Source organism: Fringilla coelebs (assembly GCF_963513975.1).
Source record: "Fringilla coelebs genome assembly, chromosome: 6".
Taxonomy (NCBI): Eukaryota; Metazoa; Chordata; class Aves; order Passeriformes; family Fringillidae; genus Fringilla; species Fringilla coelebs.
This window is the reverse complement of record NC_140034.1, coordinates 43,731,699-43,754,972: the sequence shown is the minus strand read 5'-3', so window position 1 is coordinate 43,754,972 and position 23,274 is coordinate 43,731,699. Positions and strand designations below refer to the sequence as shown.

Below are 23,274 nucleotides of genomic sequence, written 5' to 3'. Positions count from 1 at the left end.
AAATGTTAGTTCCCTGAGTGTAGGCAGCCCTTATGCAACATAGCCCACGCCACACTCATTTGTTCTCTATCACCTCTCCTGCTGTAAGCCCAGGCAACTTATCAATAGCTAACTGCTCCTGCTAACAGGTACTAAAGGTGACATTTGAAGAAGAGGGCAGGCTGAGAAATGGCATAGGAGCTACATCCAGAAGTATGAACATTTCAGATTGCTAGATACACCTCTGATCATTGTTAAGAGCTAGGTTTGTGTATTTATATAAGGGTTATATAAACTAACTAAATTTCCTGAGCCAGATATACCCTGGATGACCTCATGAAATGTGGGTCACCAGGGTGTACAGAAGGCAAGTTATGGTGAGTCATAGATCCTGCAGTGTTTATCTATGGCAAAACAGCACAGTCTGATTAGTCTTCTGTGCCAGGAGTTCTGTAGATAGATTTGACCAAAATTCCTTACATAGCTAAACAAGGAAGATTCAGGATGAGTGAGGAGGCTGCTGCAATCCAATAGCAAAATGACAAGCCAGCTACAGTTTCAGTGCTATTTTGAAACTATGGAAAGCAAGGTAGGGGACTGAAGCACTGAGTAGTAATGAAACCAGTAATTCTGGAGCCCCACTTCTGTCATTCATTACACTGAGATCATCACAGAATGGGAAATGCCTCTTCATTTTTTTTCTTAAAGAAAATAATTAGTTCTGTGTACACACGGGGATTTTTTTGTTTGTTTTGGTCTTGGTTGGTTGGGGTTTTTTTTTAATTCCTAATGGTATATGAGCCAACACAGGAGTTCTGTAAGGGCATTTTCACTGAACTATCTATGAGACTTTGCATCAGCTTTTTGCCACTTGAGACAATGACTCTCCCCCTGCATACAGCATTAAGCATTTCTGCCACTGCAGATACACATGCCCCTTCCTCTACTTCCTCTGTGCTCTTAATTCTTCAATTCAAACAGAAAAGTCACACAAAACAGCAGCTTTTCTCCGCTGGCTGATGTGCTTGTTCTTCACACAAGTAGAAGGAATTTAGTCTTTTTTAGAAGATCCTCACATTCACATGCCATCTGACAGCTTTTGAATCTTCCCCACACTGACTTTATGTAAGTTGCTGTTGGCAACACAGCATGAAAGTTTTTAATGAAGCAAAACAGGCAAAGAGATTAGTGAAATTGAATTAATGAGAGTGAGTGGCATGTTCCACTTTTAGATTAGGTTACCTGTAATTTCTTCAAAGACAGCATGAAATCCATCAAAGTTCTTGGATCCATCAGACTGGAAGAGGACATGGAGTGAAGACCCAGTGCTTCGGATGGGAGGTGGCCTCTCATTTCCACAGAATTTCTTTATTATTCGACTGTCCAAATTGTCCCCATCACGAATCTCCACATAGTCATACTGGCACATATAATCAAATTCCAGGCTCAGCATGGAAAATCTTGGGAACAAGGACAAACAATCAGACTGCTTACCTGTGTACCCTGAATACTATTTATTTGGGCATTTAGATATTTAGGGCCTACCTCCCTCAGTCAATCAACAAGTCCTTAACTACACAAAGACCCCTCACTCATCTCAATTTTTGCATCATGACGCTTAGAAGCTGGCTCAACTCTATACAGTTGCTTCATGAGAACATACAAGTGTCAGAACAGTGAAGTCTAAATTGAAGTCAAACAGTCTATAAACATGCAACCATAACACAGTGTCAGAACTTCCATCCAGAAATATGAAGGGGGCATATTTCTACTGTCATTGTTTGCTAAAAATTGTTCTATTTGGCCTAAATAAAGTTCTAAGTACTGAGAGTTGCAGTATAAAATAATAAGGTTCAAAAACTGTTTACATTGTGATGTTCAGAAGTCAGCAATTAGGGATACAAGGCAAGCTTGGGGATGTAACAGAAGCAGAAACAGCCACAGAAACAGAATCAAAATACTACAGCACGTTTTGCATTAGAAAGCAAAATGGTAGTAAATCCCCAATGTGTGCCACTTGCCCGTCTTTTGAGAGCAGAAATAAGGCACAGGAATTAGTGCAGAAGGGAAATACTTAAAGCCTTTTCCCACAATGTCTGTCCTTTCCTAGCTTCGATCCAGCCACTGTGCAAGGCTTTTGTTCATTAACAGCCATGCTATATGCTGCCATTGGAATTCAGGTGGGCACAGAGCCAAAGCACCCCACCAGAATATGAACGAGAAACAGAAGGAGCAACACCAAGTGCCTCTAGAGAATGTACAATGGTCAGGGGGCTGGGCTCAGCCTTGGTACAGCAGGAAAAGGAGAAGAAATGGGCCTGGGAGAGGCTTTGCTACTGACCGTTCAGCAGGATATTTTAGAAATGAAACTCATTATGTACTCGATCTTCCTGAAGACTCCTAACACTGCAGATGTGTATTTATGATTTGGCTGTATCTCCCTATTCCAGTGTGGACCTAGTGGTTTGCAAAGACTGCATTTTCACACCAGAGAGGTGAGACAAATTTTGGATCTGTTCCTGGACCTCACAGTCTGAAGGGAAGAGAATTCTGGAGCCGGTTTCATACTCTTCCCATCTTCAGACTCAGGTCCCCATGTTAAGGAGGCCTCCATGTTCCTCCACCTTCCCTTGACAACTCTTGAGCTGACTTAAGAGGCCTCTTCATTCAGTCACCTTTGTTCAGGCCATATGGCTGATTTTTTAACATCAGGAGTACACTACCTACAGAGAAATGACTGAGCAGTTGTAGGAAGCTGCGCCAATGGAGCAGAGCCCCTCATTTTTTTAAATCATCTGATGGAATGTAGAAGAAAAAACAAAACATCTGCTTTAATATGCATTAGAGAGATATAATTCAACTTTGCTTTGCATAAAATGTATGAGTTGAATTCTAGTTCTGTCAGGTCTGTCAGAGACATCCTCACACGTATCAGGTTATACACTACATTTTCAAAACATTCTTTCACTGGTGAAACATACCCAAGGGATCTACCCTCATGGAAGTTACAGAGCAATAAAAATTAACCAGTTCATCTTTGTCTCACTTATCAGGCTACAGTTTATCCTGACACAATCCTAAAAATACTTTCTGGTTTCCTGAACTGGTAAATTTCTGATTAAAATTAAGTATGTGTGCAAGTACAAAAGGAAAATTTCTGGAATGCCCACCATGTACTGGGAGCAGTATTATTTATAGATGTAAAGGTAAACTGTGTCTTGGTGTGTGTTCCTGAACAAAGAATGTCAAGACATAGGCACAGAGAAGGACACAACCATACAGAGAATATTAGTTTTAATTGTTTGCTTTCTTTGTTTTAAAAAATGATGAAAACAGAGTGGAAAATGTGAAAGTAGGGGTTCTGACTTGCATTTTATTTAACTTGGCAAAGAAGCAGATACACTGTACTGACGACATGGGATCCTGTGATTAAGACTCAGAATTGGCAGGTCAGGAAACCTGCCAAAGCTTTTAAAAACCTCTTGGCTACGGCCCAGCTGACAGGACCTTTTACAGACCATGAGTTCTATTGCTGTTTAAGCCTCAGGTGCACACAATTCAACAGACCTCAGTTTCCTCACCAGTGAAAGCGTAATTATATCATAATTCCCTGGGATATTATAAAACTCAGCATGCTAATTTTGTGCTACAGGTCATCAGATACAAAATGGAATGAAAAGTATTGTCTTGATTTCATCAGTGGCTGCAGTGGGCTTATACTGGCCAACCCCTCTGAGGAAAGCTTCTAGTCAAAGGACATATTTAAAACTGCATCTCCGCTGAGGCACTAAAGAAAAGAATTGAAAGTTGTGAGCTACTTCCACTGTGATAAGACATCCTTGACATGACTCAGGCTGAGGGAGCCTATACATCACAACCCAAAAAAAACCCCCAAGGCTGGCAAAAAAAGAAGAGAAAACAAACTACCACCTCAACATAGACACTATTTATCAAAACAGCTCTACTGAGCCAAGCCCCGAAGGACTGCATGGCACAGCTTAAAGCAAGGGAAGATTTATCTGTGCTCCTGGGAGTTTTACTTTTCCTGCCCTATGTAAGCAAAGACAACCACTTTGTTCGCCTTCTGTATTACCCTGTCCCCATCCCTGCCCTTGCAATCCAGGGTGGCAGCAAACAGGATTTGTGCACAGAGAGAATGAAAAAAGGAGTTCTTTTGTTGGCAGTTGTGCTGATTCAGCACAGCGCTGGCTGTGCATTACAGTTCTAAGCAGCTACCACCCACAGAGGGGATCAGCACGTTTATATGAAAATACAGTGAAGGAAACATGGATGGCAGACCCAGGAGGCAGGCTTTGTTGGTTGGCTTAGGTGAACCTGCCCTTCTGTGTAGGAGTAACCTAAAGGTGAAGTTTTAGATGAAATGTACATGTTTTCCACAATATCCAACTGCTGAAATACCTCAATGGACAGCTCTGAGGTGGTGCACCTTGAAGATGTCAACTGACTCAGAACACACTACAGGGTTACTTTCTGTGTGGACCTCCTGTTCCATCTTTGCTTAGAAGGTTTCCTCTATGCCTCCTGCAGGACTTGCAGGGTGGCAGGGTTAAGTGTGGACATTCAGGAGGGCTCCTGGTCTTTCACTGGGAGCGCTATATCATCTGCTGAGATTTCTAGGCACTCAGATGTTAGGCTCATCATCAGGGTAGGCAAAGGGCTTTAGGATTCTCCAGTGTTGGCCAGCTCAGTTAAATTAGATACTGACAAGAGAAGTTTGGTAGTCCAGGCTTCCCTCTTGGAGACATCCAAAGTTGAAATGTAACATTATTTCGCATCAAGGTGATACCTAGTATTATGTTTATTGGATTGCAGGAAGGACAGACAGAGGGAGGAAGAGAAAGGCACTCTTGTGTTAAAGTCTTCCATCTTCTGTAACAGCAAAGTTGAACAGTGAACTGTGAACCATACTGTGAACTGTATGGATCTCATGTGACACATCTTCATAGTCTGCATGTGGTTGGCCCTCAGGGTCTAGAGTGCAAGTCTGATTTCTCCAAAAGTTAGTACATCTGTTAACTACTGCACTCCCCATTCTACTGCTTTGAAAACAGATTAGAGGCTCCTTCGTGCAGCCACAGCAAGTTCTGCTCTTCAATATAGTGTTCTTTGTTAAAATAACCTCTGGTCCCTTTCTTGCATCTTGTGCCTGATGCCATCTGGCTGTTAACACTTCATCCAGAGTGTATTCAACAGTTATGTGCATGCACAGAATCCATTTCCACTCTCACACACACATCCATCCCCACAACAATGAAGGGTAACACCTGTAGCTCCTGAAGCATTTTTTAATCCTCCCAATTGACAAAGCCCTTTTCAGAAATGTAGAAAAATATCACCTCCCTATGCCTGTGCTGTGCAAATCATACACCTCACCAACAACATCTCTTAAAAAGAAGGCAGGTACATTCCATGCTGACTGACAGTGATGCAAAGTTGTGTCATGTGAACAGAAAACTCTTCCTCACAGCATTCTTCCTGTGTCTTCTACACAATGCTATCTAGGCAATAACAGCTCATAACTACACAATAGGCTTGCATTTGCAGGTCTGAAAAAAGTGCATTAGTGTGGGATAACCACAAGCTCTTCTTTTCAACTATTTGTTGTTCTTCCTCCCATTAAGTGTCTCTTCAAACATATTTAAACTGTTTAAATGTATTTTAACTGTTTATGTATCTAGCATAGTTCTTTTGCCTGGGCTCCAAAGTCGGTGAAATATTGATGTGAAGGGTTAAGCTATTATTTTTATTATATTAGCAAGTGTGTTTGGAATTCCATCCCCTGCCATATTTCCTACTCCATGTGCGAGCACCCTGCTGTGCACATTTGGAAATACTACTAATTACCCCAACAAGAGGATCTCCTGCACTAGGCAGGAACTGTGAGCTTGAGTCATTAGGGGGTAGTTAACAGGTTCAAGCATACACAGCTCACAAGAGCGATGACAGGACAATAGGACACAGTCTTAGGCTGTGTGAGTGGAAGTTTAGGCTAGACATTAGGAAAAAATTAAGCACTGAACGAGTGATGGGGCATTGGAATGGGCTGCTCAGGGAGATGGTGGAGTCACCATCCCTGAAGGTGTTTAAAAAAAGACTGGATGTGGCACTGAGTGTCATGATTTAGTGGATAAAGTAGAGTTTGGTCACAGGCTGGACTTGATCTTCTCAAAGGTCTTTTCCAACCTAGTTAATTCTGTGTTTCTGTGACTTGCAGGAGAATCAATCACATCCTCCAAGTATAGGAATGGTGAGAGGAATAACTGAGGCTGATGGAAAACAGGGTTGGTGAAAAAAGTGAAAAAAAAAAAAAAGAGAGGGAAAATGAAGGCTAAATACAAGGCAGGACTCATGGGCAACTCTTTCCTTGCCTGAGACATTATATTAAAACATTCTTATATCTTTTCTTCAAAGAATGCCTTAGTTCAGCCTGGTACAGCTTAGTTCAGAAAATATTGGGTGCTTTGCTGTCAAAGTCTTGAAAACACCTCTAAAGAGACACATTGTGCCCAATGCCTGAGAAACTCTCCTCAGCATCCATCTGTCCTTAACAGGAATTGAAAGAACAGCACTGATTTGTCCAGAGCCTGTCCATCACAAGCCAGACCAGGGGAAAGAGCTGTGGAAAAATGCAAAGTGGTTGCTATACCTTCACTGCCCCAGGGCTCACAGCTGCTGACCTTCTTTGACTCTTGGTTACCCACACACCCCAATGTCCACCTGAAATCAGAGCTGGCTAAAAGTCAGTAGGACCCACCTTAACTCAATGTTAAATCCAGCTTGAACATGGATAGTCCATTCACATCGTGCATTCAGTGGGTAACCCTCCAGCAAAATCTGACCTCTGGAAGCCCGAAGAACCTGCCCACACCCTGGGGAGAAAAAAGAAGAAAAAAAATTGTGTGAAGGACCTTCAAGAGACATTTGAAGAAAATATACGTGGAAATAACATTAGAAGGAGATGACAGGATGGCTTAGGAAGATCCACTCTTTCTTACAAGGCAGTGTATAAAATACTGGGATGGCCCCACAATGGTTGTAAAGAGTTATGACTACATTGGAGTATTGTCTAGGCTAAGAGTACCCCTGGGAAAATTGTAGTTGATTGCTTCTCCCTGGTTTGCAATGCAACTTCATGAAACCATTTCTTGCAGCTTTTGCCTCTCTGTTAATTAGCCCACCTACACACCTGGCTGATGCTCCAGCTCAGAACAGTTTTAATGGAGCCCATGCTGACACTTGCAACCACTGAAACCGAGGAAACTGGTAGGAAAGTGACAAAACCACAATGAACACCTGAATTAGCTCAAGCAAAAGAATGAGACAAGAAATCTGTAGCACCCAACGTCATGGTTGCTAGTCCCTCATAAGGAGACTCTAGGAGGAAAAAGAGCTGATATATTTGTAGAAGACAAGCTTGTCCTCAGGATTCACTACATCATCCTTGCATGTTAATGCCACCATGCCAATGAAGATATATAAACATCACAGCTCCTCTATCATCAGCGTGACACTGATGACTCAGTGTGACACATATAGAATATACAGTCCTTATCTCTTCTTTCAGGTTCATTCTTATCCTTCCTCTAGTCTTGTTCCACTCTGCCTGTGCTGCTCTCAGTTTTTCACCATACTATGGAATGTATTTCAGCACCAACAGGGTAAGATGAAGTGCTCCAGTCATTAGTGCCCAATCTAAGAAAACCATCAGAGGACAATGAGCTGAACAAACAGCAGACAAGGTCACACCGGGGGAGCAATATCTTTTCATGACAATCCTGCAGCTGTCCCTAGGCATCTGTCCAGGGATAGTTGTCCTAATTCCTCATCTTGAATGCTGAACATTTTTAGCCCAGAGAGTTCTCTCACCTTCAGTAACCTCTCCCTTTTCCCCAGCTATAAAATATGGCTAATTATATTTTCCTCTGTGGAAGATGCAAAGTTGTTTAGTAATTTTTTCAGAGCTTACTGTGATCTGCACATGCACATCCTAGCAAAATGCACAGTTAAGTCACTATGTATCAGACAGAGCTAATTTTTAAATTCTTCTTTCCTGACTGCATCTTTCTTGTACATGTCTTGCACATGACTACCTCCCCTGGTAAACCTTCTGTTGCTTTGCTGGAGTATGAGGCTGTATCTGTAAGCCAAAAATTGCAATTCAGTCTAACAGCGTCACCTAATTAGGAGACCCTACGCACCACAGATAAGGATAAGCAAAAAGTTGAATGACCCAAAAGACCTCCACAGCAATTCTCTCACTTCTTTTTACCTCTTCAGTCTGAGAGAAAGCTCTGCTGCTTCCATCTGTTTCCCTAGAGAAACCCTAAGCTTTTAACCAGTAACCCAGGATGAATGTTTCCTACTGAAACAGAGGGTTTTAACACTCGCCTCCGGGCCCTTCCTTCCCGAGGGAGAAAGGGTGACAGTGACCTGATTTGGTGAAGTACTGAGCATCTGTGGTTCCCATTGATCATAGTGTCTGGAAATCAATCCTGCTGCATCTGGTCTATGGGGAAACATGAAGACTGCAGGTCAATTCCTCCTCTTTCTTCTTAAGAAAGTGTTGCTCAAATGAAATACCCTTTGTTCATTTACCCTGGGTTACCCTTAATTAAGCAGGACCCAAGGAAACAGAAATCCTGCTCAGAAGAGTTCCTCAAAAGTGTTTCATCCTCTTCTGTGGCTTGCTCAGTTCCCTCTGTAAAAGGCGAGGATTAATGAGTGTGCCCAGCAACCACATTAGGATTCAACGAGTACAGCAGGATCTGCTGTGGTGAAAATGATAATGCTCCTTCCCACAGCAAGAAACAGGCCCTTGTGCTGCCATTGGCTCCTGCCTCAAAAACAACCTGAGACAAAGCTGCTAGAAATCTTCAGAGGGTTTGACAGGGGGCTTGGACCACCTCAAAGAAAGTTTCCCTTTCGTCCTGAAGGGCTTTTGAGTTTTCGATGCCTTTAACAAAGGAAAGCCAAAGAACTGGTGCAAAGAGATACTTGTATGCACGGCATACTAAACACACTTCTCTGTTTGCCATGGTACAGCCTGAACTCTCTGAACACTGGCGCCGAGGAAGTAGGTTTGGCCAGCAAAGCAGGTGGTCCAGAGACTAAAGAGGAGCCATTCAGAGACCCTCTCCAAAAGAATGCTCTCAGGTTTGCTCCCACCCTTCTCTGCACGAAGCACCTTAGCGATCACATCAAATCTGCGTTCTTTAATCTCCAGCACTTCTAGCAGAAGTCAGGCTGACTCCCGAGACCAACAGTTCAATCATATGTTGATCAAAAGGAGTCTTTTCTCTTCCTATTCTAAATCTGCAGGAGACCTGGAAAGCCCTCAAAAATAATTTACATCATAAACACAAATGCTGGCAAATTCTGCCTCATTTACAAAAAAATAAACCACTTTGGCAGAGTATCAACATCCTTGTTCCGTTCCTGTTCCTGAAAAAAAGGCAGCTTTCAGGGCCACAGTAAGATTTCCTCCAAGGCTTGTTACAAACAGAGAATGAAAAAATTCAGGAGACCTCTGAGTTGTAGCCCACAGAGACCTGTGTGTTGATGGAGGGAGAGGTCCTGAGACGACCTTTGGTAAGAACTCATTATCTTCTGTTTGAGTGCTGCATCTCAGATGTGACGCTCCTTCAACAGTCAAGATGACTGAACAGAGGAGAAAGACAGTAGAAAAGTTTCTGCTATTCAGAAACAGGCTGATATGGGAAGGCAGCTGTCACTTGTCACAACTTGCTGCTTTCTGTTGGTTGTTGACCACCAATATGTGAAACCGTAATGTTCAGAAAGTTTCAAAAGGTACAAGTTCTCTTGTCTGGCACAGGGTCCACATGTAGACAGCAGAGCTGAGAACAGCAGTTAGAAAACACCACTTTCTCCCCTGCTCTGATGGAGCATGTGCCTTGAAGTGACATTACAACTTGGGGTTGGCAAAAACTGCTGGAGTTCAGGGTACAGAGGAAAGGGTTCTGCAGGGCTGGTTTTCTTCTGGTTTTAGAGCCTGATGTGCTTCTTGGGCATGATGATTCAATCCAAGAGAAGCCCCATTAGGAAATATCCTAGCACCCAATTAAATCTAGTCAGTGTGCTTATTTCCTAATAGCACTTCTTTGGCCTACCCTATTCATCATTTTACCAAATGATCTGGTATCCTTTGGTGGGTTTTCAGCCACAGCCATGCTTCCAGCTATGCCAGCAGATACCACAAACCTGATAGACCCACGGGCCATACCCTGGTACTTCTTCCTTGCCATGGCCCTCTATCATCATTACTTTAGCTGGCAGCTCCCACAAATCTCGGGGCTCACCGTGCGCTGGCGAATGCACTCAGTGGCTGGAGCGCTGCCGGGGGCCAGGCCTCATTGTTCTCCCGGAGGTACCCAGCCCGTGCCACGCAGCTCCCCCCGCCGCCTACAGTATCAATAGGCACCGATCCTGCCCGCAGATCCCCCGCACCCCCGCGCTCCCCGCCTGGCGTCCGTCCCGCGGCATGGCCGGGGCCTCACGGCGGGGCCTCACGGCGCGGCCTCCCGCGGGCCCCCGGCCGCCCCCTACCGCCCGTGCGGCGGGGCCTGCAGTGCCCGCCGGGCCGGGCGTGCCGTGCCCGCGGCGCGGCCTCAGCACGGCCCGGCAGCACAGGGATGCGGCCGGGGCGGCGCTCACCCTCCCGGCCGGCCCGGCCCGGGAGCCGCGGCACGGTGGCAGCGCCCGCCGGCCCCGCGAGAGGGAGACAGAGCCCGGCGCTCCCGGCGGGAGCCGCCGCCCGCCCGCGCCGTGCCCCGGCAGCGCTGGCGTTGGCAGTGTAGGACGAAGCCGGCAGATTTTGTGCGGCCCGCTATTACCGCGCTGGCGCTTCTTTGTAATCCTGGGATTTCCTGGCCCTCTGCTGCTGGCGAGGCACCGCGGGCTGGCTGCAAAGTTTCACCTGTGTTGCCGTATGCAGGTACCAAAGAGAGGTGGCTCCTCCTGTGCTCTCCCGGCCGGGGTGTGTTAGCACATCCACGGCTCCAGCAGCCTGTGCCTGCTGGCATTCCAAGGCTGCTTGCTGGCCACCCTCCAGACCCAAAGCCACAGCGCTGGGAGGCGCAGTCCGGCACCCATCATGGTTATGGGCTGCTTTCCAGATATGCGGGTTTCTCCATGCCTGAGCCTACCATCAAGGCCAAATTGAGATAGCCACAAAAGGGGAGCTCAGGATGTGCTGGCATCACAACTATCCTGTGTCCCCACTTTAAGAGTGGAAGAGACAACAGCACTGTTAACTTTCCTAGCCCACCTCTCAAGTACCACAGAACTACATGAAAGAGAGCACAGCCTGAGTGTCACCCTGCTTCCCTTTAAAGAGCAAGTTGTAAGAAAAACATTATAAAACAAAGCTGCCCAAAATCTCAGTACGGCAAAAGTATCCAAATAGACCTCTGTGTGAAGGTGTGTTTGCTTCAATACAAGTGGAAAGAATAAACTGAAATATACTGTAGACAACCAATATATTCAGGCAGATGGACGAAAAATAAGATGAGTTAATGACTCTTTCTTGGCTCTTCTTTTAAAGAAAATTCTAGAGAAGCTCTAGCGTGCACCTAGAGAGAATGGGACTTTAAAATGTTCTCAGAAATCACACTGTAAATGGCAGGGGCCTCAGTTGATCAACTTCCAAAGCCTCAAGGTTGAGATAGCTCTGTTGCTGAAACATGTTGATTCCCCACATTCTGCTATTTGAAGCAATGATTTATTTTATATGCTTTCACCTCCTGAATGGTCATGGGCAGTGTTGGGAAAGCAAGTTAAATGTTGTTTTAAAATCAATGACTAAGAGGACACAAGCCTAAGGTATATAGCACAATGGACAGAACAGAGTAGGGAAAGCAGACTCTGCTTTTATCCATTCCAGCAAAAGATGAACAGAGAGACAGTCAATAAAAATTGAAAGTGAGCTTTGCCTTCACTGGTGGGAAATTCGTGAAGGAAATACCAGTCTTAAACATTATGCAGTTAGCTGATGGAATTTACTATTGAAAGACAGAATTGGGATTTACAACTTAGCAAAACTAAAAAGCAGGAGCTTTTGTACCCTGTCAGGTACAAAACCTTTAGATATTGCTACCAGGGCCTGAAACAACTCGTTGTTGTGACATAATCAGAAGTTGCAAGACAGTGTTTTCTAGAGGCACCTTGAAGCGTGTTGAAGATGTGTGGCAGAGGAAGGAAGCACTGGGATATCCTTGGGGCTGGCAGGGCTTGAAGGAGGACAGAGGGTAAGCTCTTTGATAAAGCTGTTGCCCTTGTAAATGTTTATGCTTATGCTCAGGGACTATGATGACATATGCCCAAGAAATGCAGATTACAGAAGATTTCTGGAGTCACGGTAGTTAAAGTTTTAAAATAAACCAAACCCAAACAGACATTTAGTAGGGTTCTAACCCACCATGACATGAGTCCCAGTCCAATTCCTCTCAGACAGGCACTGGGAGAGAAGCTTTTTCCCCAGCTGTAGATCTGCTTACTGCCTGGTTGTGTTTGCCTTCTGCTTGTGCCCTTTGCAAGAGTCACTGTACAGGAATAGCTGGAAAGGCTCAGCATGGCTCTGGCTCTGTGCCACCACTCCCTGTCCCTGACATCCCTCCCTGCCCGTGCAGGACACTTACTCATGCAGTCCCCTCCGTACCAGCCGGCTCTGCACTCTGCACAGTAGATTCCCTTGATGTAGAAGTCGTCAAGCGTCCCTCCCCAGGAGCCATTGCGACAGGACTTGCAGTTCTCAAAGATGGTGCAGCCTAAAAAGAGAGCCACTGCGTTAGATGAAAGCCAAGGTGGATTGTCCTGCGGGAAGAGGAGCAGCCTCTTTGTCTTTTCCACAGAAAATGCCAATGACATTAATGACTGCAGAGGTGCTGACAGCTTTCCCACTGGGAACCATACCCAACCTCCACGCCCTAGGCAGCTCAGACCGAGATTTGGAACCAAGCTCCTGGTCTGACTTGCCCAAACCTCTAAATCTCGTTGCTCCAACTGTAAACGCCTCTCTCAGGAGTCTGAATGTGTGTGCTGATGCCACTTGGGCCCAGCCTAAATGATTCTAATGACTTCTAAACTGGTCCTACCTCCTCCTGCTCTCTCCTCCTATCACCCTTCACTTTTCTTTTTCCTCCTTGCTTGTGGGACTTCCAAGTTATCTCTCCTTTTTTGCTTTGGGGATGCAAATCAACCAAGAATACCCATAAAAACACTCCTGGTGTGAAGCCAGCAATAGTGTCACCCTTTGGCAGCTTCCAAGCCTGCCCAAGACATCCTGGCAACGCTGCTAGTAGGAAGTGTTGGGGTTTTTGGCCAGTGATGCTACCTGCTTTGGGGAACCTTGCCAAGTGTCTTTCTGCTGTCAGCTGGCAGATGAAATTCCTGAAGAAATGCAGGACAATCCCATGCCTCAGTGAGATGTGCTTGTTCACCACCGCCCTGCCCAGCATCTGCCATAATGCTTTGGCCAAAGATTTGGTGTGAGCACAGCATGGCCACAAACATACCTGGGTGGATTAAACAGGAGTCACACTCATTCTCCTCGTTCCTGCAGCAGGGAATGGTGTAGCCCACTCTTTCTTTCTGTCCTGGGCAGATGCACTCGATTTGGTCGTACTCACAGCATTCCCGACACATGATATTCCACTCGGCTCCTGGGCAGTCTTCATTGATCACTGTGTACTCTGCAGAGAATGGGGAGGAGGACACATGGAAACAATCCATTATCTGATGAGGACTGGCAGGATCTATTGTCCATGGATGCCATGAGGCTGGCCAAGGTCTTCAGCCCATAAACACCCAAACTGTGTGGCAACAAGCACCTGAAATGTCAGCCTGGTTTGCATATCTAAGGAACACACAGGAGTTTCATAGTGCCAGCCAGAGGAAGCAAACAGACCAGAGGGAAGGAAAATGTTCATTTTCTCTGCAATGCCTTCCCACTTCTGCAGTGAGAAAAATAGCTTTCAAAAACACAGAGGATGATATCACATGAAAAAGTTTCTTCAGATTGCAGGACTGATTTAAAGCATCATCTATAGTATAGATTACTTAAACTATGATAGCATGTTTTGGTTGTATTTCTGCTTGTGAATTTGCTATTCTTGAAAACTAGGGGGCCCACCAGGAAAGGCCACTTTTAAAGCTGGATTTTAGTTGGTTTCACTCCCTATTATCACCCAGAAGCACATGTTGTTACATTTGACTTCACTGCCAAAGGAAACAAGATTTTTTGTTATTTTTAAAGGTTGGTTTTGCCTGGCATTTCTAGTATGGTAGCATCTCTCTATTATTTAGCATAACCTCATATGCTATCTAATCTATGCTGGAAGTACCCTTTTAAGAAACAACCTCAGACTGTGACTCAGGACTGCCGCAATAAGTGCAGATCCTGTCTTTCCCTGCCACTGTGCTGTCTAAATTCTACAAAGAGAGATCCAAGGAGTGCACAGAGCTGTCAGCATGCCTTCTAAGCAGCTGACAGCCCTGATGATTGCTTTCATGGAGTTTGATAGTAAAAAGAGAGAGCAGACTAGAAAGATGAGACATGAAGGAAACTTAATGAGACTAGCTCTTTTTTCCCCCTTCTATCCTCCTCTTTTTTCTTTCTTTTTTTTTTAATTGTGGTTAGGTAACAACCTTTTTCCTTGTGTATTAAACTCTGAGTAACAGGGTTGCCTTGTCATGAAACAAGCCATATATCTCTAAGGTGAAACATTCCCATCCATGCCTGTACCTGTCTCCCTTCTCGCACAACTGTTTTTTTGTTTCATTGTCACTGATAACCTAATTACTGTGCCTGCTGGAGCTCCCTACCACTGAGCCTTGCTGCTCTGTCTCACTTGACTCTCCATGACCTCATGAAGCCTGGTTGCTGGAAGCCTATCTTCTCCCCTAATGATTTTTACTGACTCCATTAAAAAGGACCACCAAACTGCTTGTTCCTTTTTTTTGTTTTTAATTCCCCTTTGGCTGGGAAATGAAATGCAGCCCTTTGTGCTCCTCAGAACCGAGCCTTTCCCTTGTGTCTAGCGTACCGACCAGGGAGAGTCCGCTGCTGCTCTAAGGAAAGAGGCTGCTGTTTGTGCTGAAACCTTTCCATCCCCCCTCTCTGCCCCTATAATCATTCCAAAAAGAAAAAGCTGTTCCTTCCATCCAATAAGATTCTGTATTTTTTTTATTCCAGTAGTGGAATCTTGCATTGAAATAATCTTATTGTTCAGCAGTTATAGACCCTTTTGCCTGTAGATCTTGACAAAGTTCTTTTTCCAGATAGGAAAATGAAGCACAAGGGAGGTGAAGTGACTTTGCTCAAGGTCCCAGGGAAAAACAATGGTAGAGTCAGGAATTAAACTCATGCCTTCTAATTTCCAGAATGGCAGTCAATCATCCGGCCAGGCTGGGGCTTCCTAACCTATGGCTATTATTCCCTTTTAATTAAGCCTTTTATCTATGAATTGTATCTGATTCGTATTCCAGAGAAAATTAATTACACACGTCTAATTATCTCCATGGAACTGACACTCAGTTTGATACATCTCACCATGCAAGTCAGACAGTAGCTGTGTCTCTGGTGTATGGGGTGGGGGTCTCTCTCCTTCCTGAAGCAGTACTCTTTAAAGTCTGACTAATAAATAACTACCCAACACTCAGAGCCTTTGTAAAGCATCCTTCAAATTTTCATTTTTTTCTAACTCAAGATAGAAATGTAATTTATCTCAAGCTTGCTAAAGCCTATTAATAAATGGATATATTATTCAGGAGAACTTTCTGACTGTAAAATGATCCAAATATTGACAGGCAAACCTACATTGGGGTGACAAAGGAATGTCTCCATCCTTGCAGGAGCTCACATCCTGACAAGGTAAGGCTGTGAGCAACACAAATTTCAAGTTATCACCGAGAGATGGGCTGGACCATGTGACATCCAGAGGTCCCTTTCAACCTAAATTACTCTATTCTTCCCTAAAATATTACATATGTATTTGCATGTAAGTAGAGAGTGTGAATATGTGCACATGAATATTTCTTTTCATATGTCGAGCTTGTTTACACAACAGAGCCAAAAAGCAGAGGCCACACTTATTCTTGGTGGATCAAATGTGTGCATTTGTAGAATAAGTTGACCTTGAGGAGATATTTAGTGTTAAGATGGGAGCAGCTGATCTTGGTCCTAAAAAATTGTAGAAATATACTTGCTGCCACCTAGAAATGCTTTTTGCTCGCTTCTTTTGTCTCAGCTTAGACAATGAAAATGTTTTAAAAAAAATATCTTTTGACTTGCTGACAATTTAATTCCCTTTCAGGTTCTCATTTTCTGCAGTTTGAGCAATTTATACAGCCTTGACAAGGAAATATGTGGATTTGAGATTTTTTTAAGTGGCCCTTCTAGGATTTTCTTCACGGAAATCATGGAATCTATTATTTTGAGGTTCTGTAGAAGCTATCTTGAAAGAAATATGATTGAAGAGTTTATGCATCCCTTTAATAGCAAAAGGATCTCTTTTGTTTTATCTCGGGGCTACTGAAAAAAAAAGGCAAATAAAACCTTTGCCTCAGAAGTTTAAGAGGGATATGCAGAGAGTCACTTATGTGTGTAAGCAATGTTTGTTTGTGTGGCTGAGCTCAGCCTGTGCTCCAGGGAGGCAGAGGCATAACCCTGCTCCCCCGTGTGTGTTTGGGGATGGGCAGCCACTGGCAGCTCCCACACACACACTTGGCCATCATTACCGCAAAACAGAGGAGAGTGAGGCAGAGAAAAGTGGGGGAAGATTTATTGACTGAGTAAAATGCTGAAAGCAGGGCCTCGGCCAGCTGTGGCAGAGATAATTGTGGGGTGTTTTGTGAGCTTTACTTTGATAATCTTCCAAAGCAGGCAGTCTGGCTTGCAGGCAGTGACTGTGTCTTTGATTTTGGGACAAGCCGGAAGAAGCTGCTTGACAACCCATACAAAATATTTAACTGCAAAGAACAAACAAGACTCTGGACAGGCAAATAAACAGTGGATTAATTTATGAGATTTTAATGATGGAAGAAAAGCCCATTAAATCCAGGCATAAACAGCTCACATGGAAGCAGCTCAAGACCATGGAAACCATGCAAGAAATGCCTGTGCTGGGAAAGCACACAAATGTCCAGGGCATGTGCTGAAGGGAAGACCTGCTTGGCTCAGGAGCCTGGCACAGCCCAACACAGCACTTCACCTATGCTTTGGGTCCAGCCTGAGCAGGACTGTGGCGTGGGAGATCAACATTTTCAGGTTCAGATGGCAGTGCAGTCATGCTTGCTACCTACATCTGCACCTAGCCAGACCTCCTAATCCCTACAGCAGTCAGATCCTAGAGGCTGTCAGTGATGGATTTTGTGGGACAGCAGTTGGAGGCAATACTCCCAGACAATGTTCTCCTTGTTGGCAGTGTCAGTCCAACAATTCCCCTCGGTGATGCTGCTGCCTCCCCTCATGCCCAGGGCTGAGATCAGGCTTAAAGCTTTGGTGATTCAGGAAGAGATTCACAAGCACATTGTTGCCTCAGGGGTGGGTCAGGCCGCTCATCAGCTGACTCATCTTTTGCCATAGTGAATTTGTATATCATAGATACCTCTCTAGATGGAAAGGGATTTCTGCTCCAAAGATCTGAGAGCTGGGAAAACTGTGTAGCTAAGAAGTAAGGTGAATTGAAGCAAGTCCAATTATGCCGATTATTTCTTGTGTCTTCCACTTCTTTAAAAGAATGAGGATTTTTTTAGAGTACAGTCATTTTAAGCTGATATAAGCCCTTGCTGCTGCTGAGATGGGACATTTTTCTCCCTCTTCTCCCTGACTTCCCATTCCCATCCCTGTATTTGTGCTGACAGTAGCTGCTATGTGGAGGGATCAGATTGAGCAAAAAACCAGTTTGCCATATCTGTCCTTGAAGGGAACTTCTTATGCTACAAGTCCATTCTGTTATCCTGCAAAAATTTTCCTTCAATGTCTCAGTTTGTCTATCAGTACATTGGCAAACACTGCTTAAGCTCAAAGAAATATTATTTCAAATTGCTTTGAAAAGTGCCATTTGCAGTAACAGTACAGTGTAAGTAAGACCAGATACAAACAGATAGATACATCTCTGGAATTTGAGTCCATAGAGGATGACTTTTTGAGGTGATTATTTAACCAGTTTGTGTTGCACTGATGAGAACATGCCCCTTTGTGTTTGATTTCATCTTTATTTTTCAACATTCTTCTCAACAGCAACTACTGTCTTGAAGAGACAAGCAGTTGAATTTGAAGGAACAATGTCTTAAGGCTGTTAGTAGGGAATGTTTGGCAGTGTAATAATTCTGAAAAGGATTCTTTAACTTCTCATTAAAGAAAAGACAGCTTCAACAGAAATGAAACTTAGTAGCAGCTTACACTTTCTTTAGGTCCATCTCATTTTTCTGCTCTTTTCTTACTTGGCTCTACTGCCACTGCACAGATATGCAAGCGGGGCCTCACCCCACAGCCATCAGGTGTGTGGACATTGGCAACAGGAAATGCTCTGAGTGCAGCACTGGATGAAACTGGGGCTCCATTGTGATGAATAGTAAAATTCTCCATTTGATTTCAGTGAGGCCAAGAGGAAGACACCATAGAAGGGAAGAGGGATGTTCCCTTTAGGAGACTTTCAGTGGAACTCTTGGGAAATGATGTACCCCAAACCCTTAATAATAATGGAAATGCAGGTCTTTATTAACCTTTTTGCCTCCGATAAACTACTGTGCAAATTATGTCTGTTTATCTCTTTGATGTGTTAAGAGGATGAAAAGGATAATGCTGTCTCTAAAACCGCTTGCTTCTCTCTAGAAATTATGTACCCATTACTCTTTCAGCAGCTGGGCTAATTAAAAGAGGAGCTAAAATACATCCCTGCTTTAGTTTTACTCAATGTGCTTATTTTATGGTCACAGATCTTTGCTGAATAATTAGACTGCTGCTTCTTCAGAGTCAGTTAGCATCCTTTCCTGCCTTTAGTGTGTCCTTTCACACAGTGGCAAGTGGGGAGAGGCAAAAAGAAAGGATCTCTATTTTAAAAAAGAATCAAAGTCAGTGGAAGAACACAGGAGGAAATCTAAAATACTAAGTGGAATCTGCCTACTTAATAAATGCACACTAATTTGACTGTCTTTTTAAAATACCTTTCTCCTTTAGTTTCTTCTCAGTATTTATGACCTGGTATTTGTGATCTTATTATTGGCACTGTGGCCTTGTGGCTTCATTTGAGAAAAGCTGGGGCAGGAAGAAATAGCCAGGTTAAGACTCTTCAGACATTGCTACATCACCCTTCAGGCTTTAATTCTCTCTGGGACAGAGGATATTATTGTGGGCAGAAAAATTATACTAGTATGATCAGGAAGAGACTTTGTCTTCTCTGTGCTGCAAGACAAGGAACAGGAACAGGTAATGAATGCAGAACTTTTGAGTAAGGGACAGCATTGATGATGTTAGACTTCTGCAATAAGAGAGAATGTTTGGAAATCTGTGGAGAAGAAGCAGCTGCAGTATTGAAATTAATTCATGACCACATAACATGAGAATGTGCTCGTGTCCTAAACCTAGAGGAGTGGAGCTGGACCTGTCTTGAGGACTTGCCTCTTGTAATGGTGTGAGACCTGCAACATGTTGACGACTTGCAGTTAATGTTGCCCAGATAGAAACGGTCCACGCAGACTGCAGCAACCCTCCCCAAATTTTAGTCCTTACAGCTCCCATGCAGTGTGTAGTCCAGCCCTAACCAAGGACTGAGGATGCTCTCAGCCTGCCCAGCCTCTGTCCCTGCTGATGGCTTGCCTCCCTGCCCTGTGGTCTTCCTTCCAGTTTGCCCCTCACCATGTCCCTGTTCTTGCAGGAGGGAGAGGGGCATCCACATGCCCAAGGGAGGTCCTGCTGCTGACAACTGCATCGTCCTTTGGTGGTCAGGGGTCCTTCAGGGCTGCTGGAGAGAAAAATCCTGGGCATTGGCAGGCTTGCAGGGACTCCTGGGAGCTACTTGAAGAGACCTCAGGGTCAAAAGCGAGTATCCCAGCATTTTTTCTAAAATAAAAAGCAAGTCTATTTCCCTTTGTCCATGCTAGGAACCTAAACATGTGAACTGAAGTAACCCATTTGCTAAGATTGAATGCATCTGGATGTGTCTGAGTGCATCTGGCCTTCACTCCTCTAGACAGAGGCTGGAGGGGGAGGGGAAGAGAGGTTGGGAAGGGTTTAGATATGCAGAAACACACAAAAACACACATATATTTTTAAGGAAACATGAGTCACTTGCAGTCCAAGTTTATTCCAAAAAGTAAATTCCCAGACCGCCCTGACTCCTGCCCCCAGCTCTCGAGGCAGACCCTGCACAACTGGGTGTGATAAATATGGATAAAAATTGGATACATCTGTGGGGAGGAGACAAAACGCTATTTTCCAACCTGCCCGGACATGTTAAGGCCACTGCACTTCTGAGTCGCTCCCCAGCCTCTGAGAGCCTCTCCTGCTGTGGCTGGAGGGGGCTCCTGGCCCCCTCATGCTGCCAGCTGTGTGCCAAGCAAGTGCCAGCAGCTGCTCCACCAGCAGCAGCAGGGCAGGAGAGGCAGGGCAAGGAAGGGCAGGGGGCAAAGGGGACAGCTGACATCCATGTGTCCCGCAGGCTCCTCTCACAGTGCTCCTGGTGTGTGAGGAGCGGGTGTTGAGGGAGCCAGCACCCTCCCTCCAAAGCTCACAGCCCCACTGCCCTTGTGTCTCACTGGCCGTGGTTGTCCTTCCTCCTGCCTGCCCTTGTCACTGCCGCCGAGGGGATCAGTGCTAGATTACTCTGCAGATCAGATTCTTGCCACAAGAGAGACGTGCTGCCCCTGCAGCAGGAGGGGTTTATGCCCACCCAGCTGCCTGAGAGCCACGGCCTGTGCCCAGGGATGCTCTGGCGCTGGCAGGGCTAGTTCTGTGCCACTCCGTGCCATGGAGCCACCTTGCCTGGCCAGCCTGCAAAGTGGCACGTGTCTGAGGGACAAGCCGCTGCAGGGACAAATCAGAGCATGTGGCACAGAGGTGGGGAGAAGCTCTCTGTGCTTGTGACCCAGGGGGAGCTTTGGCAGGAGGCCAGCCTCCCAGGATGGCTGCAGGTGCTGGTGGCCAGCCTGGAGGGCAGATGACCCTGGTCATCGCCCGTTCCCTGTGCCCTGAGGGTTTGGCAGGGAAGGGACTGCACAGGCAGACTCTCTGCTGCAGCCCCTGCTGAGGGGGCCTCTGAAGCACCAGCCTTGACACCAGTTCTTTACCGTCATTTAGATCTGAGTGCCTGCAGATCTGACAGCTCCCCTGGTAAGAGGAGTCAGCAGTGCCGAAATATGCAGCAGCTTCAAGGGTGGGTGACTTGAGGGCACCTCACCTCCCAGTCCTTAAGGCTGCAGCTCCCAAGAAAGCAGCCCACGATGCTGACAGCTGGCTGCTGCAAGCAGGTCTGGACACCTCCAGGTGTAAACAGCCCAGGTTTGTGGCCATAACTACAGCAAATTTGCACTCAACAGTAAATGCTTTTTGCTCAACCTTATCAAGATAATACTTGCTGGTTCAGCAGAAACTGGGATGGGGCTTGAGTACAAAAAAGATCGTTCTGCTTTAACAAGGCTTCCCCTTCGAGAGAATAATATTGGAAGAGCTAAATCCCAGATTGGAAACAATGTGTGGGTTTTGTTTTCTTTTTTTTCCTTCACTTTTTTCTCCCTTGCCTTCATTCTTGGTGTTGGGGCTGGAGAGGAAAATCTCCGTCTTGCCAAACTAAACAAATTACGCTTTACAATTCAGAGACTTAAATGCCTCTTTTTATCATCATTTCCGTAGCACTGAGTGTTGAGAAAATAAAAGGACTAATAAGCAAAGTGATTGCATACCTTTTTCTTAATGGCCATTGGCAAACAAATTCAGCCAGTTGTTTCTCTTTCAGGCTATTAAGTTTGCCTGAAAATCATTCCTGGGTAAACCTACACACACACACACGCGCTCCATGCTGACAAGAAAAAAAGTACATAAAGCAGAGCCCCTTCTTTCTTATTATTGCTGTCCCTGCAGATCTCTCTGCTTCCCATGACAGCGCATGAGATCAAACCCCTCTGACCACACTGAAGGAAAGGGGCTCATTCGACCATGCTGGGAACACACACGCTCTCTTACAGTACCTCTTGGCAAGCAGGAGATGAGCAGGAGCTGCAGAAGGGTGAGTCCTACAAGTGTCCAGGGTGCTCGCTCCATACTGCCCAGGTCGGTGCAGCGGTGTGACTGCTCGGGAAGGGAAAGCAGGCAAACAGCTTTTACTGGGACCTCACCAGCTCCAGGCTGCGAGGGATCTCGGATTTCAGACCTCAGCACGCTCCCATCCTCACCAGAGGGGAACTACCTTCAAGAGACTTCTCAGGCGTCCAGAAGCACACGTCACCCCAAACCTCTCCAACTGCTGCCTTAACCCTTTCTGGACTCTGGCAACAGATCCTTTCTGTGATGGCTTTATTGGCTCAGGGCTCAGAACAGAGATAGCAGCTTTCCTTATGTAAAGAAAGCTCTTTTAAGGTGGGGAGAAAAGAGAAATGCAGCTATCTCTCTATATGAGCCATCCCGGTTGCTGCGGGCGCGCTGAAGTTACGGCCGTCTCCAGAAGGAGGCACTTTGTCCTTGCTCCGTTGGGCTTGTGGGGCTGATGCACACCGGGGGGCGGCAAGGCAGGGTGTGGGCTGGGGGCAGAGAGGGATTCATTCCTGTCCCACACTCCCGCAATTGGGCAGCCCAGCCAAGTGACACGGTTCACTTTACGACGTGCTTAAAATAACCGTGCATTTTTATGGTGGGGCAGATGAATGAATGAGGCTCAGTAAAAGTTCACTCTGCAGTGGATGAAAACCACAACACACAAAAGGAATCACTTGGCATACGTGCGCTTGTGCGAGTCAAAACCTTTTTACTGTCCATTTCTGCCAGAAATGCAATTTTGGCAAAATTGAAATGTTTTGTCAGAACATGGTGATATTGAGGAAGTGTTTAATCCAAACAAAGGAGACCATTTAGTTTGGATTTTATCTTTGTGTCATATTTTGTTTTGCCTTTTCTATTAGCACATGCTACTGACTTTTTTTCTGGTCTCCAACCCATATTTTATAGCAGCATACTTTATTTTCTCTAATTTTTTTCTTGAACAATTTTTTAGTACTTTCCAAAGGACAGGGTTTTTACCTCTAAATCAGACTTTCTCAATTGGATTT

General features: G+C 45.2%; 1 protein-coding gene across 4 annotated transcripts in view; it reads right to left on the bottom strand.

The window, feature by feature from the left end:
• Nucleotides 1–22,273, bottom strand: part of PAMR1 (peptidase domain containing associated with muscle regeneration 1) — a gene marked incomplete at both ends in the record, with an annotated part of 54,901 nt that extends 32,628 nt beyond the window's left edge. For 3 of the 4 annotated variants that reach the window (XM_084208305.1, XM_084208306.1, XM_084208307.1), the window contains 5 exons: nucleotides 1,222–1,439; nucleotides 6,755–6,869; nucleotides 12,654–12,782; nucleotides 13,530–13,706; nucleotides 22,201–22,273. In XM_084208305.1, the coding sequence (XP_084064431.1) occupies nucleotides 1,222–1,439; nucleotides 6,755–6,869; nucleotides 12,654–12,782; nucleotides 13,530–13,706; nucleotides 22,201–22,273 (712 nt within the window). The remainder of the gene's footprint in view (nucleotides 1–1,221; nucleotides 1,440–6,754; nucleotides 6,870–12,653; nucleotides 12,783–13,529; nucleotides 13,707–22,200) is intronic. The other variant, XM_084208308.1, reaches the window with a different exon arrangement.
• Nucleotides 22,274–23,274: the final 1,001 nt, after the last annotated feature.